The sequence below is a fragment of the Miniopterus schreibersii genome (genome assembly GCF_964146895.1).
Source record: "Miniopterus schreibersii genome assembly, chromosome: 2".
Taxonomy (NCBI): domain Eukaryota; kingdom Metazoa; phylum Chordata; class Mammalia; order Chiroptera; family Miniopteridae; genus Miniopterus; species Miniopterus schreibersii.
Genome location: NC_138102.1, coordinates 118,491,158 through 118,513,294, shown reverse-complemented (window position 1 = coordinate 118,513,294; position 22,137 = coordinate 118,491,158). Strand labels below are relative to the sequence as shown.

At 41.7% G+C, this 22,137-nt stretch overlaps 1 protein-coding gene across 1 annotated transcript in view; it reads left to right on the top strand.

The window, feature by feature from the left end:
- The first annotated feature begins 1,373 nt into the window (after positions 1-1,373).
- TMTC2 (transmembrane O-mannosyltransferase targeting cadherins 2) overlaps positions 1,374-22,137 on the top strand; it is a 373,836-nt gene continuing 353,072 nt past the window's right edge. Inside the window, exon 1 of the mRNA XM_081130714.1 lies at positions 1,374-2,146. Within this exon, the coding sequence (XP_080986840.1) occupies positions 2,064-2,146 (83 nt within the window). The 5' untranslated portion in view covers positions 1,374-2,063. The remainder of the gene's footprint in view (positions 2,147-22,137) is intronic.

The window sequence follows — 22,137 nt, the reverse complement described above, 5'->3', positions numbered from 1 at the left end:
GTGAAGAGGACCTTGATAGGTCAATTGATAGGATTTTTAAAAACTTTTCAACAGTGAGCAGAGGTTACCGGCAGCAGCAGGGGGAAGGACGGCATCCTCCTTGGCCCGGTGTCTCCTCCAGCTCCTGCTCTCAGGCTGCCTTTAAAGATACAACTCCCTTTTATGTATGTTTTCTTCTGTTTTTTCCGATGGCACAAAAATGGGCCTATCCTGCATGCATAATAGATGTAATGAATATTCATCATTTCATCTGTGCGAAATCAGGAAAAGGTGGAGATTTGTTTTGCAGACGCGCAAACCACAGTATTTGCATTTCAGGCCACTGCAAGACATCCAGGGGCTCAATATCTTGCAGCAGTTTTGGAGAGCTTGCTGGTTAGGCGCTGCCTTTGGAGGAAGGGTAGCAAGGGGCAAGTCAGCCCTCTACAGGTTTGTTTTCCATGCACTGTGGTTGCCATGCAGCAGGGGGCGCCGCAGTAGTGTTCATCGTGTCCACCAGGGCCACTGGACGCGCAGAAGGGGCCAAGCCAGGAGGGTGTGGCGGGCAGCCCGGGGTCCTTTTTGGTCTCGCAACTTTAGTGCCCAGAGCTCGCTCTACACGGGCCGTTCCTCCACACCGTATTTCAGCATGTTGGACGCCTTCCACCCAGTCCCGTATCCGGGGGGGAAAGGAAAGCATTCGCTCCCCGCCTTCCTAGGTTATAGTACCAGGCGGTAGAGGCGTCTCTTCTGTGTTCTCAGGGTCAGCCTGACAGTCCCCCTGAAACGAAAGTCCCCCCGCATGTCGTGCCTTTCTTTACTCTTTTGGGTTTTTTTCTTGTTATCCTACTGCAGGAATATTTTCCTCCCCGCACGTCTTTCCATTGACATTCGGGACAACGGTAGGCTCGAAGCCGAGACCTCACCCCCTTAAGGTCCCCCCCTACCCCCTTCTGGCTCACGCGCTAGGAGCGTGTGCGAGCGGTCGCACGTGTTTGTGGCGACCGAGGCTGCAGAACTCGCCAAACCTGCTCTTCCGCTCCCGGTCCCCAGAAGTCTCCAGCGGACCGAACTTAAGCCTGGCGGCGCGAGGGGCTGAGAACCAGCGGGTGCCAGGCAGCGCCGCGCAGCAGCCGCGCGGGCCCGCGTCCTCCTGGGTCTGCTTCCCCTCTAGCTCCCCCTGCCAGGCCGCGCCCCAGCCGTCGCCCTTGGGTCTCCCGGGCTCTCCACAGTGAGACCCAGGGTGAGAGAAACACGCAGAAGGCGGGAGGTGGGTGGGAGGAGCCAGCAGCCGGGAGCGGGGGGTGGCGCGGGAGGAGCCTTAGGGGAGCGGGGTGGGGAAAGGGGCGGGCCAACTCGGAAAGGAGGGTTGGCCACGCAGGCGCGGGGGCAGCGCCGAGAACCCCACGCGGGAGCTTCTGGAGTCTCCAACCACCGCTTCTCACTTCACTGGAGAAGGGGCTGGGACTGGCAGGCAGCTAATAAAGAGTGAATGAGCTGCAGCCGCCGTGGCGGCCGGAGTCAGCCCAAGCGGCCCCCGATCCTCGCGCCCGGGAGGCGGCGAGGGGAGGCGGTTCGCCTCGTCCCTCCCCCCCGCCCCTCTTTCTCTCTCTTCCTCCAGCTGGTCTCCGAGCCCGGCTCGGTCCGGTCCCTCTGCCCCCATCCCGCACTCTTCCACCTCCTCCGCGTCCCCCACTCCTCACCTAGGGCGCCCCGAATTGCCATGGGTTAGGGTGGGGGCCTCGAGCCGCGGGAAAGACCGGCCCCGTGCATCCGCCGGAGGGCGCGTTGCCCGAACGCCGCTCGCCGCTCGCCGCTCACCGGCGCCGGGCATGGGGAGCGCGGTGTGAGCCCGCATCCGGGGAGGACCGAGGAGCCGCGGAGACGGGCCGAGGAGGAGGAAGAGACCCGCGGATTGGGAGGACCCCGGGGAGGAAGGGAGAAAGAGGAGGGAGGGCGGGGAAGCGAGGGAAAAGTGAAGCTGGGAGGAGAAGGCGGCGGAAGGTGGGGATTGATGCTTCTGTTTTTTGTTGCCGCTGCCGCCCTCGCGCTGGGAGCCGAGCCGGAGAGAAGGCAGTGGAGAGATGATTGCAGAGTTGGTGAGCGGCGCTCTGGGGCTCGCCTTGTATCTCAACACCCTGAGTGCGGATTTCTGCTACGATGACAGGTAAGGGGGTGAGGGGGTGTGTGGGACTCGAAGCTTCCCGCGCCGCGGCTGCTAATGCGTCTCGGAGGAACCGGCGCGGCACCTGAATCGGGAGACGCGGCCACGTTCACACCTCAGCGGCTCCGCCGGGACGCGGGCGCGCTGGGCCGGCCGGGCGCGCTGGGGCTCCGAGTTTGCAGCAGGTTCTCCCCCTTGACTCTCGGCTGCTGGCAGACGTTGAAGTTTCTTAGCGGAAATCGCAGCAATTTGGGAAACTGTTTAATGAATGTATTAAATAAAAAGTCTTAGGTATTCCTTGGTGCAGCAAAAGCGCATTGAGCGATTTTACGTCTGGGTTGGAAGGAAGCCGCTCCCCGCCCCCTAATAGATCTTCCCAGTAACGTTTCCGTTTATTGATGGGACGGACAATTTTATTTCCCGACGTTGAAGTACACCTTTGACAGTTGCCAAGATAATGGAACGAGGATAGTACTCTGTTTCAACTTTCCCTTTTCACGTGTAGTGTACTTTACTTTGAGCCAAGATAATGCTGCTGATGGTCTGATGGCCTCTCCTACCCCCCCCTCACCCCCCCACCCCGCCCCCCGCCTCTCACTAATCGATGGAGCAGCACTTTATAAAAGCCTGGGCTTTCATTTCTGTTTGGGAGTTTTACATTAGACGTTAGCGATTCTTTTGTGCTAATTGGGGAAGAAGACGCCCCTAGAGACTGAAGTTGTCTTCTGCGTTTGGGTTAGTTTGGGTGGCTAATGAGACCTGAACTGTGTTGTCAAAGAAACTGCATCGATTTCTGGAAAATGTCACAGTTGTGCGCATGGCTCTACCTATTTTTTAAACGTTGTTAGTGTTTAGAAACTGATGAAAAGCTCCAATAGTCATTAGGGAAAATTCCAATTTGTGTCTTTGCAGTGACTTAATCTGATTACAATTAAAACAGATGCATAATTAAAATATATTAGGGAGAACAGCACGCCTGGCTAAACTTATTAACCGTCCTGGGGTGTTTCATGCTCCATTGAAATTAAACTATCCAAAAAGTGAGCACAGATTTACTTTGACAGCTTTTCAGCAGCCTCTCTGGGCTATGGAAAGTGAATGGATCCCTAGGGTCAGGGCGAGGCAGTGAGTGAACTTAGGAAAAGTGGTTGATAGTGAGGGAGGTGAAGGCAGAATCTTCTGGTAGTAATTAGCCGTATTCTACATTCTCTGGTGTGCCCACTCTCTAACTAAAAGCATGTTCATGGATATATACCCTTAGTCAGAGAATTTTGGTTCACATCCACATGTCTGTTAGGAAATCCCCTGATAATACCTGCAAAGACATCCAGCAAACCCTTCTTAATGCATTTTATATAGTGTCTATCAGTGACTAGTTGCTAGGAAGCCCCTGTTAGACATAAACTTTTCCTCAACTTTTAAGCAATGTACAGATTTTAGCAATTATGCTACACGCTCTGAGAAATAAATGGTCTCTGAGAGGGGCTGCTTCTGTTCCCTCCAGTTTTGGGTTACAGTGCACCTGCTATTTCTAGGGTAATTTGAAGAAAAAGCTCTTGCTCCCAAAGATGGATGGGTGACTTTTTACAAAATAAGGTCAGGGACAAATCTGGACAGTTACTTGCTCTGTTGGGGACAGTTCAAATAGTAAGTACTTACACCAAGAATATACAGTTTATAAAAAACAAACTTACTGTACTATTGTAATTATTATAGACCACTGTAGTAAATCAAGCATTCCTCTTGTATGCTATTGTTCATTGCTGTCCAGTTCTTTGAAAAGTACAGTGTCAGAAGAAACTAGCCTGTAAAGGTTAAGGCTGAAACTAAACTAAATTTGCATGTACAATTTTTTTTCTGTAGATTTAGTGCTTATTTTGTGTTTTTTAATCATCAGTCAGAATTGTTAGGGCTTTATAATTTAGGGAGAAGGGTGCAAGTGTGATGATAAATTAGTTGTGTTTTGATGGTGGACAATTGCTGTAAGTTCTTTACATGCTATAGGTTGAATGGAGTGTCAGAATTGCTGACTTCTGCTCTCTACATAGATGAATTTAATGTGATGATTTGCCCATATCATCTAGTTGATAGCATGCTCAATATATGATATCTAGATATTCTACATAATATATGATATTGAGGGTCCGTAAATGCAAATTATACTTCTGCTACAATTTGAAAAGTGTATTTTACTCTAATTTTCTAAGTGGTAGACTGCATATGCAGTCACACACTTCTAAGAGTAAGAAGTCTTAAAAGTGTCAAACTTGGTTTTTATGTCTCCTGGAAATTATGAAATACATATTAATAGGATTGTGGAACGAACTTGGTGTCTGTATGGCACGATCAGGTGATTCAGTGCCAAGGTGCAGTGTGAGTTGTAGCTTTCAAATATAGTACTTTCTAACTAACTCACTGGGGTGTGAAGGGGAGAGAGGGCTGGGGAGTCAGTGGAAACTGTAGGGTGATGATAATGTGTTTATTTCCACCACTCCATTTCAGACTACAAAGGCTCAAGCTTCAAACTTTGTTTAAAGTACATCTGTGGATTCCGCTGCCCCCCCAGGAACTTCAGTGAAATACAGCTCTGTAAGGAGAGGCTAGTGCTGGAGGGAAAGGAGGGAGGTGGCTCTTACGCTTGACTTGCTTAACTAAATCAAGACTGTGCATTTTAGCTGAAGAATCTGGCATTTACTGTAGGAGGGTTTTATATTGCTTCAGCTTAAAAATTATTGCTGTGGTACTTCTCAAAGTTATCATTTCTTTTAAGTATAGTGATCAAGTTTACTTTATAAACTATATATATAATTACTTTCAGTGTTTGATGTAGTTTGGTTGAGATTAAGTGGTAATCTGAAACGTTCTTATAGCAAAATCAATTTCCCTATGGTAAAATTTAATATTTTACAAGTGTTTTTCTGTGCTGAACTCAAGAATATGGCTAGAATGTGATGAAACAAACAGTGAAAGAGTAGAATTCACCCTATCTGATGAAAAAGCATATATGGTTTCAACTTCATCCCCCCTCCCCTTGCCTTCAGTCCAGTAATGACTATATTGAATCTTAAGTTGTGGTTAGAGTAAAATTGGAATTATAAATATGCAGTCTTTGCCAGATTTTAAGTCATGTTGCATATGAATCCTCGAAGGACCCTCTCATTTTCTGGAGACATTTGGTGTGTAGGTCAGTGGAAAAAAACTTGCTGACCCCAAATTCTCTGCTCTCTTATGTATTTGTTGAGGACACTATTACATCATCCTCTTTAAAAATAGTACTGTTAATATGCTTTGCATAGAGATAACACTAAAAGAGGGATCAGTTTACTTCAAAGTAACAAAAGCAAACCCTAACTGTTGTTTTGCAGTCTGATTTCATTTTGTACTTACCATCTAATTGATGGCATTTCTTTTGCCTATATAACTAGTAAATGAGATAATGCACCTAGAACGTGATCTTATTCTCATGTGAGTAAAATAATGCGTTCATTAAAAAAAAAAAGACAATTTGTAGTTTTGAAAGTGGGAAATGGATTTATGACTGCTTTGAACATTTTTTTCCTTATTGCTGATTTTGCATTTGTTAAACCCAACCGCGACCATTAACATTACCTTTACGTTTCTTAGCTATTCCATTTTGCAATAATTGTGTGAAACTTGGAGCAACAAGTCCGTGGAAGAAATTTCTGCTCTTGAATTAAAACTACTTCAGAAGACTCTTTAATAGCATGTGCATTCCTAATTTAGTTTTTCATTTGGGTATAAATGTAAATCTTAGTTTTTATGGAAACATAAGATGTTTCTTCCTGAAAGTCATTGATTAATAGTATTTAAAAAGAAGGAATGGAAGATTTAAGGTTTGTTAACAAGTTTCTTAAAAACTTTTTTTTCCTAAAGATACTCAACTGTTCCTTCTACTTGGTCTTTTAATGTTATTGTCAGTTTGGGTTTTTGACTTGGTATGATCCTTTGTGAAATGATCAACCACTCTGTTAACTTGCCTCTAGAAAGTTCTCTTGAATAGACTTGCCTTGGACCAGTCTGTTATTGGTATCTTAAAATTATAGTATGTTCAACCATTGAAGGCATGGCATGCCTAATATTTAAAAGTATGTTTACAAAGAATTACTTATAAAATCAGTGTAAATAGGGAGAAGTTTGCTTTGTATCAAAGATTGTATCATAAGGTCTATATTGAAAGAAACCAATGGGTGTAAGAGGGTTGATTTTTTTTTAACTCTAATTCCCTTCCCAGTTTATAAGACACTGAAAAAATGCAAGTGGATCCTGTACAGTTTATGAAATATTTTATGTGACATTTTATTTTTTAGCTGTTTTGATTGTTTAATCAAATCTGTGTGGAAATGGTTCATTTTGCTGTTTGAACAAGTACATCTTAACAGTAAATTAAAAATAGGTGAAGCCAGTAGAGACCACTTTGCCTTACCTCCATTGAGGCTGCCACATGGGGTTTATCTAGCAAATGACCCAAATACAAGCACCAAATGGACATTTACAAATGCCACAGGGAAAATTGCTTGCCAGCCATCTGTCTCTTAGTTGTTTCCATTTATCTGTGTGTTTTTTGCTGCATTATTGTATATTATCAGTTTACATTGTCTTATCATCTGCACTTACTTTTTCAGTGTTACTGTGCCCCTGTTGTGACGCTGAATTCCCTGCTGCTATAATTCTGAAATAGCTGCAGCCTTTTGGATTCCAATATGAGATAGGAGCACAGTTTGTCTCCCTGATCTCTTTGTTGCTCTTCAGCACACTAAAAGCACTTGTTTAAAATGCCCGTGATGGTGCAGCTTTTTGTCATAGGCGAGGGGGACATTTTCTTTAAAACAGTCACCTTCATAATAGGAAAGGCCTTACCCTTAAGGGTAAGCCTGAAAGATCATGGCTGACAAACCTAGTTTTTAAAAATTTTGTTACTCTCTTCCAACATGGTTTTAACATGGTAACATTCACCTTTTAGATTTTTTGATTGTCTCTTGGGAGCTAAGTATTCAATCAGCTTTGGGTACTGCTTACTTTAATGGCGTCACAAAAGTGACTAGGGTGGCAGCCTTGGTGGGAAGGACAAGTGGGTTGTTGAACGTGAAGACCTCTCCTCTGTGAACAGCTGTCCCCATTTAGAGCCTAGTTGGGGAAAAAAAAGCGCCTAGGTATAGCACCAGGAACTGGACTACCTTCTGTGTTCCGTAGGATGAAAAAGGCATAATATTTTGAGTAATTACGGATGTAATTATGTGCAGTGCTAGATGGTTTCTTTGAAGATTTGATTTGTATGTGCTTTTGAGGAATAATGACTACATTCAATAATTTACTAATTAGGAATACTCCTAGGCATGGACTCCTCATACATATGGTGCATAATACAAACAGCAGCTGTTCAGTCTTGTCAGGAGCATCCATACCCGTCTGTCCTTTCCTACCTGGAGTGTAGCAGGTACTGGAAAGTGTCTGAAGGTAGACTCACAAAAATGCCCGTAACTTGTCCTTTAGCAGAATTTCACTTGCATTTATGCGTGTTTATTTTGATCGATACTTGCATTTTAAAACTTTTATTGGGACTCTGTCAGCTTCTCCCCCAGGATATCTGTGCGCGGGCTCCATGGGAGATGGCTTGAACCTGTGTAATCTGGGTCTGGTGCTCACAGGCACTTTATTCTGCCTGGGGAGGCTTTAGACTACCTCTCCCAAATGTCTCCTTGGAGGTTTGTAGCAGCTGAACTCTTGGAGTTAATTAGATTTACCTCGACTGGTCATAGGGATTGAAGACTTTTGCCTCAGAGAATTTTTTGTGCTGTATTTTCTAGGCAGTTAATTCTAACAAGATGCAGCACTATTAAATTTCTATTGATCTCTTGACAGTTTGCCTTTTCAATCACATTTGTCAGTTTCTCTGGTATTCATGGTTTCTTAGAATAAATGTTCGTTTTAATCTTTTAAGAACTTTTTGGGGTTCCAAATTTGGGTTCAACTCTGACCTTTTTTCTTTACAGGTAAATGGGAAAGAATTGAATAAACCTATCGGCTCAGGAGGATTTTGAAGAAGGCAGTAACAAAAATGATTTGTTCTTAAGAATCTGCATTAAAAATTGCAATCATATTTTTAGAGTGGTTTATTTTGTTTACAAGCATTTCATAAGATGTTGTTCATTTGGACAACTAAAAATGATTTTAAGGATGAGCTGGAGAGAGAGATTTTGATTTGCTCGTGCCTAAAAAATTAATATGGAAAAGAGATTAGAATTGAAAACTCTACCTTTAGATTCCATTTTATCATGGAATTAAATTATATGAACATTTATTTATTCCCAGGCTATACACATGCCATGATGCTCGAGGGGAGTGCTACTGTGTTTGTTTTAAAATGCTGTAGTATTTGGCAGAGGAGATGCTATTTGCTTATGGTAATTTCATGTAAGCTTTTGTTTCCTGATTTCTTTGCCGGGGCATTTTGTGATATCAGAGTGAGGCAGGGTATGAAGCGTGGCACAGCATGTAGTTATAGTCAAAGAGACTGACTAAATTACATGATTTGTCAAATGAAACACACATCACTGCCCTTGGAATAACAGCTGTGAGCTAGGTATTGTGGCCAATGCTTTAATTAAAAAACAATATATAAAAATATTACCATCGGGTAAAGGAATTTATTGACATTTGAAACTCAAAATGTCACAAATTTTGATAGTGAAAGTGCTTTTTCCCCTAATTGTGGTTCCAGAGATTATTGATTTCTTTAGAAGAAGAAAATTTTGACTGTCTTAGCTTAGAAATTCTCACTTGTCATCATTTAGGAGTATTTTAACTTCAAAGGATGTTATTTGCTGAAGAGTGGCCACTGGGGCGCAATATGGCTCTTGACATTTTGAGCAGTGTTAAATGATGGCACTGAAGTATTTCAAACAGCTATGTTTCAACATTGTTTAAAAATCCAGTGGGGAGAATGACAGTCCACATCCCTGCATACTTGGAATTCTTTGGGTATTAATTTTAAATGCAGTTCACAAGTTTGCCTCTTAAAAAAATAAGTATTTTTTTTTTTTAAAGATGAAGAAGGCTAGTAAAAGTTTATAGCTGTGTTTTATGAAATTTTGTTTTCTTTTTTCAATTGCTTATACGCATTCTATAAAGAGACTGAAAGCATGCAGACCCTAGCCTTGTTTTTTGTTTTACTCTCTCAGTTGGGTTATATGTCTGTTGTTTAGAACATTGTTACAAAGCATATTGTTATTTCTGTTATAAACTCAAGATTATAAAACACTTTGGGAAAAGTAAAGGTCTTGTTTTTGTTAATTTCCAATTTGTTCCACAGTGAAAGTGCTTTGTACCCTGCTTTCTTCTCTGTTACTGGTATCTCTTGGATTAAAAATGAGAGTCAGTAGTTTTACTCTTTACAAGGTCAGAGTATGTGAAAGTGACATCCCTGCAAATTGTGTTCTCAACAGGGGGTGCCTTAGGTGGTGGCTTTGGAGATTACATTCACAGGTTTGACTACTTTTCTCAGTTTGGAGAGGACATTTGTCATTACAGAGCCATTTGGGAGAAGGGGTTCTTGAGGTAAGACTAGCAGCTGCCATGTTCCTCGGGGGACTTTTCTCATTGTTTTATAAACTGTCTTTTGGCTACTTCTGCCTTCCTACTTTCAGGTTTTTAAAGGTATAATAAATACTGAGCCTGCTGCCTTGGCTTGTAAAAGATGTCTTAAGGTAGAGCACGTGGATCCAGATTCTCTGTCAAGTGTACTTCTTTTAGAACAGGATGTTCCCCTCCTCCCCCAATAATTAACTACAGGACTGCTCTTGCAAAGCTGTTGAAAAGAGCTCATTTTGACAAAGAAAGCTTCCAGTGACAAATTTTCCAGCTATAACTTTGCAGAAGAAAACTTCTTAGATGATGAAGAAGTTTAATCAGGCAAAAAGACATTTTTATTTGCAGAAATAGGCCCTTTGGAGGGAGGCAATTATTTATAGCTGATGTGAAAAACTGGTATACCTGAACTGATTTGGTAAATCTCATTTAAAACAGGAAGGTTATTCTTGTTATTCTGTAGAAAGAGAAAAAAAAATGGTGCTGAATTGTCACTGAATTTATGTTAAACAAATAAGCTTTTATACGTTAACCCACTCTATAGGGATATGCACTGGTTTCACCAAAGAAAATGAATTTAAGATTTGAAATAAAAGCTATTAAGGACACCAGTGTGCAGCCTGAAAGTACTAACTGCAGTTTGCCACATGTAGTCTTCTATTTAAAATATTCCATAAAAAATGATCTCTTTAGTTTTGGTTCCTTCATCTATGTAAGAGTCTTTGTATTTTTTCTTTTGAAAACTGGTGTGTTTTGCTTTCGTTACATGTTAAACAGAAAATGAAACTTCACTGTTTTAAAACATCTTGTATGTCATCAACATAAATAATGTAAACCATTTCTATGAGAGAGTATTTAATAGTTACTTTTAAATTCACGCCAGAAATGACACTGAGGATGCCTATAGCAGGCAAGGGAGCTTTGGACCTGGTCCTTTCTCAGAGCTTGCCCCTCCCTGCTTTCATCCTTTGATATGAATGACGGCCTTTTAAAAAAAGAAATCTTTTTTAAAAAAATATATCTTTATTGCTTTCAGAGAGAGGAAAGGAGAGGGAGAGAGAGAAACATCAATGATGAGAGTCATTGATCGGCTGCCTCCTGCACGCCCCCGACTGGGGATCGAGCCGGCACCCCGGGCGTGTGCTCTGACAGGGAATCGAACCCCGATCACCTGGATCCTAGGTGGTTGGGCAAAAAAAAAAAAATCTTTTCAAATGCAGTTTAAATTCCCAGTTTCTTTGAACCCGGTAGATCTCCAGTGCCTCTTTTAAAGGGACACTGTCGAGCTGGGCCTCTTGTGGGATCTCTTTCTGTCTGGTATGTGTATATATTTCCAGATCAGTCTACCTGCAGCTCACCTGGGGTTGTGGAAATGCAGATTCTGCCTAGAGTGGGCCTGAGAGCCTGCATTTCTATCATTCCTGGGCACAACAGATGGCTGCTGGTTCATGGACCACACTGTAATAAGAGTAGTAAGGCTCTATTTCATTTAAATGTATTACACTTCGCTCAGTGTGTTATACAGGTACTTGGAAGGGCTACCTAAATTCCTGGATTAATAAAGATGGAGGATAAAGTACCTCTCTTCTTTGTATGAGTTTAGCCTTTTTAAAAAAATCTCTCTTTGTTTTGTTCAATCACAACATCTCCTTCACATTTATTGATCATGTGGATTTGAGGTGTCGTGTAGATTTTGAAAAGGTAGAGAGCCTGTTGAAATCCTAGGAGATGATCTCTGTCGAAGTATCTGTCACCATCGTGTATTACAATGCTATCTTTGTAACACTACAGTGGAGACAGGTGTTGGATGCTGATTTTGACAAATAAACTGATACGCGTTTGCCTTAGGCTTTTATGACTTGAATAGATGCCTTAACTGAGTCTCTGTACTCAGTGCCTTTATTAGTTTGTGCTTTTGTCAAACAATCCCTTGTAAGGAAATTTGGCTTACATTTCATGAAGGCTTTATAAATTGTAGGGAGGCAGTGAAAAACAAGTGTTTAGGCAGCCCAGAGTGGGAAAGCTAAAGATTTGTTAGTGATAATTAGGCACTGGGTGATGCTATAGGGTAAAGGTATCTACATAGAATTAGAAGTACTTGGGTCCCTTCTAGAAGCCTTTGGGCACTTGGGGGAATTCTGAATGAGTGAATGCCCTATATATCTGAAAATTTACATTTCTACTTAATAGGAATATTTTTAAAGAAACTCATTCTAAGATGAGTTATAATTATTCCTTTCTTTTTCAGATACTGTACTGTGTCCTAGAGGCAGTTTCGTAAACAAACATTAGGCCAAGATAGAAGACTAGAGTTTTAGTCTTGGAGTTATCACTTTACTAAGTCCTCAAACCACTCATCTCTCTAAAACTTGGCCTTATAATTGTTTAGGAAGTGAAAATAACAATGCCAACCACAGAAAGGGGAGCAAGTGAAATGTTTGCGTGTTTTAAAAAGCTGCATGGCTCCAGACTTAGATGTATAGAGTTGGACCAGAGGGTCAGTAGCTCGGTACGTTAGCGCCTGACTCTTCTGCCCTGAGCGGAGCTGTGTCCTCCCTGTTATCACTAACTCTTTCATTCGGAGGCAGCAGTTCAACTCCTACTGTCCCGGCTTCTGATGCCACCCCCGCACCGCATCTCTGCTTCTAATATTCAAAGCCTCACTGCATAAGCAGTTCTCCCAATGCTCTATTTCTTTTCTGTCGCTATCCCTACCTTTCTTGTCTCTGTGTGAAGGCTTGTTTTGAATAGACCGTCTGGCCAATCTGAGTCTTTCCTTTTGCAGGGTAAAAGCACCAATTACAGTGCATCGGGTGTAAATAATCTTTGGTACTTTGGTTCTGCTTGGCAGGGCGTACTCATGGTCTCCCTCTTCAGTGACAACCCTTTTTATTTTAGGACTATGTTCAGATTCAGAGCAGTTCTGGCGGCCTGGTGATTAGAAAAGCAATATGCCAGATAAGCTGTTTTTCCCTTCACTGAAGTGTTTGTGTTAATCAGCCCTGTATTGAGAACTTGGAGTAAGTATGCTTAGCACATGTACTAGATGGCAACATCTAGTACCTAAACCTGGTGGTACATTTTGTGAGTAATTAGAAAGTATTTCTTAATTTTAGGCCTTTTTAATCAACAGAGTGGCACAAAGTGAAAAGGCCACAGAATTTTGGAATCAGATAATCTAGAGATCTAATCCCAGAGCTATTACTTGCGTATTGTGTAGTTTCGATTGTGTTGCTAAAACACTTTTAGCCTGTGTTCCCAGTTGTATAGAATGAGGATGGTAATACCTACTTAATACAGTTGTTGGGAGAATTGAGTAAGTTATATAAAGTGCCTAGTCCAGTGTCTGATGTCTAGGATAATTATTAAATATTTCTCTTAATTAAGAAATTATTTATTTAAATAATTAATTAATTAATTAATTAAGTATAATTAAAAAAACCCCACCCTGGCCTGGTGTGGCTCAGGGGTTGAGCATTGATCTAGGATCCAGGGATTGAGGTTCGATTCCTGGTCAGGGTACATGCCTGGGTTGTGGGCTTGATCCCCAGTCAGGGGTGTGTAGGAGGCAGCCGATCAATGACAACTCTCTCATTACTGATATTTCATCTCTCTCTCTCCCTCTCCCTTCCTCTCTCTGAAATCAATAAAGATATATTTTTAAAAAAAGAAATTATTCATGAACTCTGTTGGTGATAGCTTAAAATCACTATATAGTAACATCTGAAAGTATTGTAGAGAATTTAGGGATTTTTCTTAAAAGCCAATATTCAAAATTTAAACTTATTTCTAGTACTATTTAAGTTAGCAGTTCAGATATATTTAGGGTACCTAAAAGGGGTTGGTGAACTCTATTAAATAACTACTAGTTTTTGAATTTAATTTTTATCTTTGGAGAAATGATGTTGAAACTTGACTATTATACACACATGCATGCATGCGCACACACACACACACACACGCAAATTTTGCCAATAAAATGTTTGCAGTGTGTACTCAATTAAAAGTACATATGAAAAGCAGAACTAGGATGTCTCCTATCTTCACCATAATTGACTTTCTTCTTTAAGTTAAATGATACTGCATAGTAGCATATGCAAAAGTATGATTTCTTGGCATCTTGTAAGAATTGTTTCACTCTATGAAGTGTATCTAGACAATGAAAAAGCTTAGGCAATAAAAATCCAGAGTTTTTATTGGCAGCGAGAATGGCACCAGGTGTTATACCAGTGGAGTGAGACTGGACCTTGGTTCAGCAACCTTGGTACTTGAGTTCTGGCTAGGAAAGAATTCGGAGTCAAGACTCAAACTATAAGAGGAAGTTTATTTAGAAAGTCACAGAGGTAGAGGAACTGGGCTCAGGAAACCAGTTACAGAGGCAAAAGAAGGACACTTGGGGCTTAGGAGAGAGAAAGATAAAGGTAATGTGCCTGGCAGGAAGAGGAGGGGGAAGGGGAGAGAAGGAGAGTGTTCTGGGTCCTCCATCCTAAGGGCTTTTAAGGGCGTGATTTTAGGGGAGGCCCCAGGGAAGGATCTCATTAGAATATTTAGTCATGGTCTCCTCTGATTGGTGAGAGCCTGGTAGGGTCATTAGTCAGTGCAACTGGTCCTGAGGTCAGCATGGCATCATATCTCTTGTCTGGTTTTGCTGCTTTTCCCTGGCCTTGAGCTGAAACACAACTGAGGTCTAGATGTTATCTCTAGTGGTTAGTGCTTCAGGGAGTGGTCATGCAAGGGCCTGCATGAGTTCATTTTTCTGCCTCTTGTTCCCCCTCTAGGGGGATCTACCACATGACTAGCAACGTGTGAGGGGAGGAAAGGTGAGGGAAGGGCCTGAACTGCATGACCGGAGATATGCTGGGGGAGGAAAGGTCACCCTGGGGACGAGGTTCTTGTGTTTCCAGTTTTCCCCTTTGCTAGGCAGCTGGGGCTTTCTGCCCTGGTGACCTTTTGTACCTGGCCCTTCGTCCTTGCTCTGCTCTTGTCTGTCTCACTGCCTACCACACTTTCAGTTATAATGTGAAACGTCATATTGAATTAAGAGTTAGCCAGAATCCCAGGAATACTTTTATGTACCTTTTGTTTTACAGTGAGCAAAACTGATACAAAAGCTCTGTTTGTTCTTTGAAACCTTTTCTGGGAGGCTTGTTATTTTCTCTCATTAACTTGCACCAGGACCTACAACTTGCATTGATTTATTTATGGGTAGTTTTACATTTAAGGATATTGATCTCTCTCATAACTAAAACAGATCTTTCACATGTTGACTTAACATTTTTCTAGGGATCCCCTGTACAAAGAGAACGTGTAACCTTCTAAACCTAACACTTCTTGCTTCCCGTTTTTTCCCCCCAGAAAAAGAAAAACTTTTCTCCCCTAAAGTACAGGTAAGCTAAGTATGTTGAAGGTCTACCATATTGATAACACAGCTTTTTTGTTGTTGTTAATCCTCACATGAGGATATTTTTCCAGTTGCTCTCAGAGTGGAACGGGGCGGCGGGGAGAGAAACATCGATGTGAGAGAGACGCACATCAACGGGTTGCCTCCAGCAAGAGCCCCAGTGGGGGTGGGGAGCGAGCCCGCAACCCAGGTCTGTGCCCTTGACCGAGAATCGAACCCACTTCCCTTCAGTTCGTGGGCTTACACTCTATCCATTGAGCCAGCTGGGCCAGGGCAACACAGCTTTTTCTTTAAAGCCAGGGCTTGGCTCTAGTGATTACCCAGTGACTCTCAGCCAGCTTAAAACAGGCCACAATTCTAGGGAAATGGCTTTGGGTTTATTTGCTTAAGAAATATATTTGAAATTTTGGGAGCAATTAATAATGTTTTAGGTAAAACATTGGCCGTATTGCCACACATACAATGGAAAAGGAGGTCCATTAACACAACAAACCGTATCAACCAAAGATGTTTTATTTCAGTCACAATCATCATTTTATTTCTTAGGTTACCTTATTCTCAGCTGGAATGTTTACTCTGTTCCTATTGATAACTAAATTCTAACAGCAAGTGGCAGCTCCTAAAAAGGAGAACACTTTTGGTTCTTGTTGGATTGCAGCCTAGTTTTCTCTAGTGCACATCTGTTCCTTGGAACATTTTGAGAATATTCAGGTGAAAATTCACCCAGTATTTTAATAAACCAGATTCTGTTACCGATGGTTTTTTTTTTTTTTTTTAAATCAATCATCCTCTTTTTAATTTAGCAAAGGAAAACAACAAATGGTTTTTGCAGGATGGCTCTCAACTCTCTGGAATTAATTTAAATTAGTACAAGAAACCAATAATTTACGACCTTATTAAACATTCCTCAGCAGGTGATATTTAGAACTAAACAAATGACTAGCAGGTGAATTTCTCTAGGGTGAGGGATTGGATGGGAAGGGTAAGTATGATATCTCTGTAAAATGAACTGTGCTGAAATTGAGAGAAGCTGACCTGAAGATTTTGCCCCTTTGTTGCTTATAAAACAGTGCTTTCCTTTTATGGTAGAGAGGAGGGATGATTATGTAGAAATTTGGAAGAACTTTTTTTGTGCGGGGGAAACAGAGGCTCTGCAGTGAAAGATTTTTTTTGTTTGTTGGATATCTTTGTGAATTGGAACCAGAGCAGCAAATGATAACTTCTAGAGCTGAAATCATTGTTAGAATGGAAGTCTGCTGAATTCAACTCTGTTTGTGGTAGCAGCTCTTTAGTGTTTTAAGAAATTCTTCAATATATTTTGATTGCATGCTGAATTTTTGGTGTCTGTTATAAAATAGCAGCTTGCTTGTATTTAAAAAAAGAGACTATCATCATAATAAATGCCCATATGCTCATCTTTGGGTACTTGGAATTTGAATTCTGAGGATTTCTTATTTTGGGGGTGGGGGGTGGGTTTATTTTTCCAACTGAAGCCTGAAAGATTTGGTGAATTTATGTTAAATTGGACAGTTTATTCATATACCACAGACCTTATTGATTAGAGACCATGGATGTCATTTGAAAGTTAAAATTGTTTTTAATACTAAGTATAATCTTAAGTTTTTCATTTTTATTTCTCTTTGTCTCATCATTGTTTATGAAAAGTAGTTGAAAATGAAGTTCAAAGATTTCCTGTAAATCAATAAGAGTTGATAAGAACATTATTTAAACTTTTTTCTAAATCTGAATAAAAACTTAAACACAAACCAGATTGCTTTTTCTTTAAACATCTGATGTAAAAACAGAGTAAATGTTTTGCATGCAGCTTACCTACTGCATTTGAAGGAATTCTTTTGTGTATGCCTGCAAGCCTCTGTGTGCTCAGAAAAGAGTTTACCGGAATAGACGGAAGCTGGTAGAAATAGGCCAAAGTATCACTGCAGCTATAATCGAAAACTGGGATGGTGTTCTCTCTTGAAATCTTGACTATAAATGGAAACTAATCATTGATTTCTTTTGTAAAATATTGTTGGTTTTACTTAAAGAATATTATTTGTGTTTTAAGGATCCCCCCCCGAAAATAATCTCAGTTGCTGTTAATTCACTGGCGCTCATCACAAACTAATTTCTAGTCTTTACCAACCTTACTACTAGAAAAAGGAGATGAATGGAAATTAAGAAAGCAATGAAAATTATAAGTAGATAATTGTCCTTAGACACATGTCAGTCATAAGTTTTAGTGATACTTAGTAATGACATTGTAAATTGTTTTGTTGTGTATTCTGAGCACTTACCTTCAAGGCCCCAAGTGACTGTTGTTACTAAGAAGTGATGGGAAGAAAGGAAAAGCAAGAGTATGTTTACCATTTCAGTAGTCTGATTTCTGCAAATTCTAGTGTAAAAATATGATAATTCTGTTCAGAGTTTGGGAGAAAGATTTGAATGTGGTTTATTTTAAATTCAGGAAATTAGCTCAAATAGGCATTGGCTTTTGATTTAAAAGCATGAAGCCATTGTTATCTAGAAATGTGCTATCTCGCCAGGAAGCATCAGTGTGGGATTCTTTCAGCTCATATGAGCTGTAGTCCTTGTATTCCTTTAGCAAGCATTTGTAAAATGTTAAATATTGAGGGCACCCACTCAGTAGAAGATGTAGGCCACAATATTAAGGAGCTTAGAGTCTGGTGGGGGAGACCAAGTAAACAGACAGTTTGTTATGACAGTTAATCATGCTTATGATTCTAAGTGAGTAGATAAGAGGGGAACTTGACACAGACTGGGAAGGAGGGGTGAGGGAAGCACTTGTGAGAGCTCACTTGAAGAACAAATAAGAATTAGTTTAGCCCTGCCGGGCGTGGCTCAGCGGTTGAGCATCGACCTAGGATCCAGGAGATCGAGGTTCGATTCCTGGTCAGGGCACATGCTTGGGTTTTGGGCTCTATCCCCAGTGGGGGGCGTGCAGGAGGCAGCCGATCAATGACTCTCTCATCATTGATGTTTCTATCTCTCTCTCTCCCTCTCCCTCTCCCTCCCTCTCTCTGAAATCAATAAAGATATGTTTTTTAAAAAAAGAATTAGTTTATTACAGATGAGAGTGTGGGAGGAATATTTGAAGGAAATGTGCAGGAAGAGAAAGGCCTGGTGTCTAAAGAGCCGGGACATAAAGCTAGAGGAGAGGGTAAGGGCAGGGAGGGAAGAGAGATGCATTGGCAAGGTAGACAGGAGCCAGGTCAGGAGGGCTGTGTTCCACAATAAGATTGGGAGAATTGTTTGAATTAGGGTGAAATTCAAAGCAGAGAGACCAGAAAGGTGTCCCATTATAGGATTGTATTGGCTACATAGAATTGTATATAATCTATAGGACTATTTTGGAGGATTTGTATTCCTCGTGGTGATGAAGGTTAAAATAAGGTGGGAACAGGAGTAAAACTAAGTATATTAGAAACGGAAAGATGAAGAAAAGTTGGTCTCACGTAGGAACTAGCTGACTGTGTAGGGTTGGAGGAGAGAGAGGAGTTAAAGACGGTTCCTAGATTTCTGTCTTGGGCAAGTGGATAAAAGAAGCATGAAGGTAGATCAGTTTTGGGTGAAGGGAGTCCGAAGGATGTGCCTGCTTCCCTCAGTGAATGGAAGAGAGGTGAGATGCTAGAACATCTCTGCTCACTACACGTACGTAGTGTGGGGCTCTGGAGTTCCGTATGTTGCTTGTATTGCTGCTTTGAACTGTTACTGACACATTGTCACTGAGCCTTTATTCTTGCTGGCATATTATTTATTTTGAAAATAAGGAGTCTTGCTTGTAAGTGACATAAGCCGAATTTAGGAAAGGTAGAGCCTCTTGCTTGTCTGAACCCGAGAGCTCTGATGAGGTCGTAAAGACTTAATTTCTCTCTCCACCTCTTGGTGTGGCCATTCACAGTCATTGTGGCTAGGATGGTTTCTTCCCTAACTCTCAGACATGCCCATGGAGGCCCTCAATTATCCTGACCTAAGTTACAAGCTTATCCATGAAGCAAAGTCCCTGGCTAGGGGAATGGTGGGGTATAGTGGCCAGGCCTGGGCCGTGCAGGTGGCTGAACTTACGGTCGGGCATATGAGTGGAGAAGAGGCAGGTTTACCTGTCCCATGCCTTGTGCACTAGGTTTACCGCAGGAAAGAGGGGCTGTGTTAGAAAGAAAAGCCAGGTATTCTGGGAAGAAAGGGAGACCACAGAAGCCCATGGAACCCATGATATCTACTTCCAGTCACTTTTTAGTACCCTTGACAATTTGAGTAGTACTCTTTGGTGCCAACTTGATCAGAAATGCAATCTCAGAAGTCATGTGGCCTTACTCAGTTATGAGGTGGTCACCCATATGAAGTAGAACATTTATATAGAGGTGTGCGTGTGTGTGTGTGTGTATTGGATTATCTTCCAGAATGGGAGTGGGCGCTATGGCCTGTGGGTCAAATCCACCCTGTAGTTTTTTTAAAAAGCCATACCCATTTGTGTATGTATTGTCTATGGCTACTTTCTACAGGAGCAGAGTTGTGTGGTTCTGACAGGGACTTTGGGACTTGCAGAGCCTAAAATATTTACTATCTGGTCCTTAACCCAGAAGGTTTGCCATCCCCTGATCTAAATGGAAAAATATATTTTTAGAACGCTTCCAGCAATCTTACTGAGATTGCTAAGAGCGTATCTGGGCAGTCTCAGGGGTTCCGGACATTAGATGGGATACACAGGTCTGAGATGTAATTTAGGAGTTAAAGCTCAAGGTTAGACTTACAGATATAAAATTGTATCGACTTCCGTTTCTCTTGGATGGCACTGCAGTAAGCACTGTCCGGTGACTTTGTAGAACTTGGCACACATGCTGCCTCGTGGTCTAGGACAGCAGTAAGTGGAGATGGCATGGGCCCACACCTCTGCGAGCATTAACATGGTTTGTCCTAACTAGTTCCTTGATCCTGAGCGTGTTGGTGGGTGGTGCGTTTCCTGCGACAGCCATTCTGTGTGTGCTGTGCCGTGGGCCCCCGCCACGCGGCCCTGGCAGTCGCGTCGGGCCTGCAGGAAGCGCCTGCTGCTGCGTCGCAGAGCCGCGGCCTCCAGGATGCTTGTGTAGCTGTTTGTGAACCTGGCCCCCCTGCCTCTGCAGCCGCGAGCCTGTGTTTCCAAGCAGTTGTTGCCCAGCTGTCTGCAGCTTTGTTACATTGTTTCAGGCTCCGCTTCAATGTGCTCTCCAAGTGTTTTGCTTGACCTCCCCGTGGGTATCTGCCTTGCTTTTGCTCAGCTCTGAGCAGCTGTTTGGTATTCTTCTGGTATCTATTTTCTCTTGTGGTCTGCCCACTGGTCTTCATTTTCTGGGATTGAGGTTTTGACACCTGCAATGTGACTCTGCGTCACTGCTTGGTTGTTGACAGCCTTGTCTTGATGCTTTTTTGTTCTTTGAGCTCCCCAGGAGGCACCCTTGCTAAACTGTGCTCAATAATGTACTGCCGTGATACCAATTTTTTACTTATTGGCAAGGAAAAAGGCCGTATGTTTCTGCTTTGAACTGGATTGCCATCTTCCGCACTCTTTGAAAGTCCCCATTTGTCAAATGGTTGCAGTTTGGATACGGTTGTCCTCAGGTAGAAAATCAGTGTCAGGACCGAGATTGCCTCCTGCAATCAAGTATGATTCTTATGCTTTTAGGAATGTTGTTGACTTATGGGGCTAGAAGTATGAGTTTTACAAAACAGTAGTACCTGGCTTTTCAGAATTTGTAGCTCAAACGTTGGTTTGCAGATTTAAAGTATTATGTGGATTAATCCTTATTGAGGAAAGTGCTGCCTTTGGTATTATTTTAAGTAGCAAATTTGAAAAATAACTAATTATGCATATGAAATGAAATTGTAGGACCTGAAAATTGGCATGCATTTTAGCCAGCGGCTACCCATTTTACTTAAAAACACTAAAAACAACTTGGCAATTTGATTCTCAGTAAGAACCTATTAAAAATTTTAATTCATGAGACAGGTAGTAAACAATTTCTGTAAAAGCAGACATCTAGTTAAAAAGGTTTGACCTGGAATTAGTGAAATCAGTTAAAAAAAAAATATGGTAGAAGAGACACATTAAATCAGACATATAGTACTTGTTTAAAGGGTATCACAATATTCTGAGTTTGGGGAAAGTTCAATCCTAATGTTACATTTTATGAGTAGATATGTAATATATATGCATTTATATGTGATCTTCAACTTGCCATAAGCCAAAGAAGAAACAATCAATTTACAAATAACACAGAGGCAGCACATTTGTTGATGGTGGTTCTAGGCCAATTGCAATTCTGTAGTTTTTTCAGTATGCAAGTGGTGAATTGCTGATGTCGCTGTGAGCCAGAGGTGATGATATGTGAACGTGTCCAGGCAGTACCTACATTATGTAAGGCTTGAGGTGTTTTGGAATCAGTGAAATGCCTTATGGGAGTAATAGGAAAATGTGTACTGTTGAAATTATATCATAAAGTCAGTGTTTACATGGAAGTTCCCCTCCCATCTCACATTTCAGATTTAAAGGTTTGCTTGGAGCTATATGTTCAGAGTTCCCCTCTGGCAGGGGTTCATGTCATGTCTTAATCTACACATCTGTTTGGCTCTGTTCTAATCACAGTGATCAGGTTGAGCTAATGTCTGGGAAATGCGGTTTCCAACATGGATGCTCTGTTTTCTCCTACAAAGGTTCAAAGTACATTGCAATCTCCTTTTTTGTTGCTCCTCTTAGACCTAGCTGTCAGAGTTTCTTCTCTTTTGCTTAGTCCAGTGTGATTGCTGTAAACAAGCATAGGTGTGGTTTCTTGCCTCTGCAAGGATGCTTCTTTCCTTCTGAGGCAGGCTCGTAGTTCCATCTCAAGTCACTCCCAGTTCACCTGTTGTGTAACTAAGCCAAGATCTGCACGAATCACGATCATTATGAACAGGATAAAGGACTAATGCATTAAAAAGAGAAATATTTAGAAGTTGT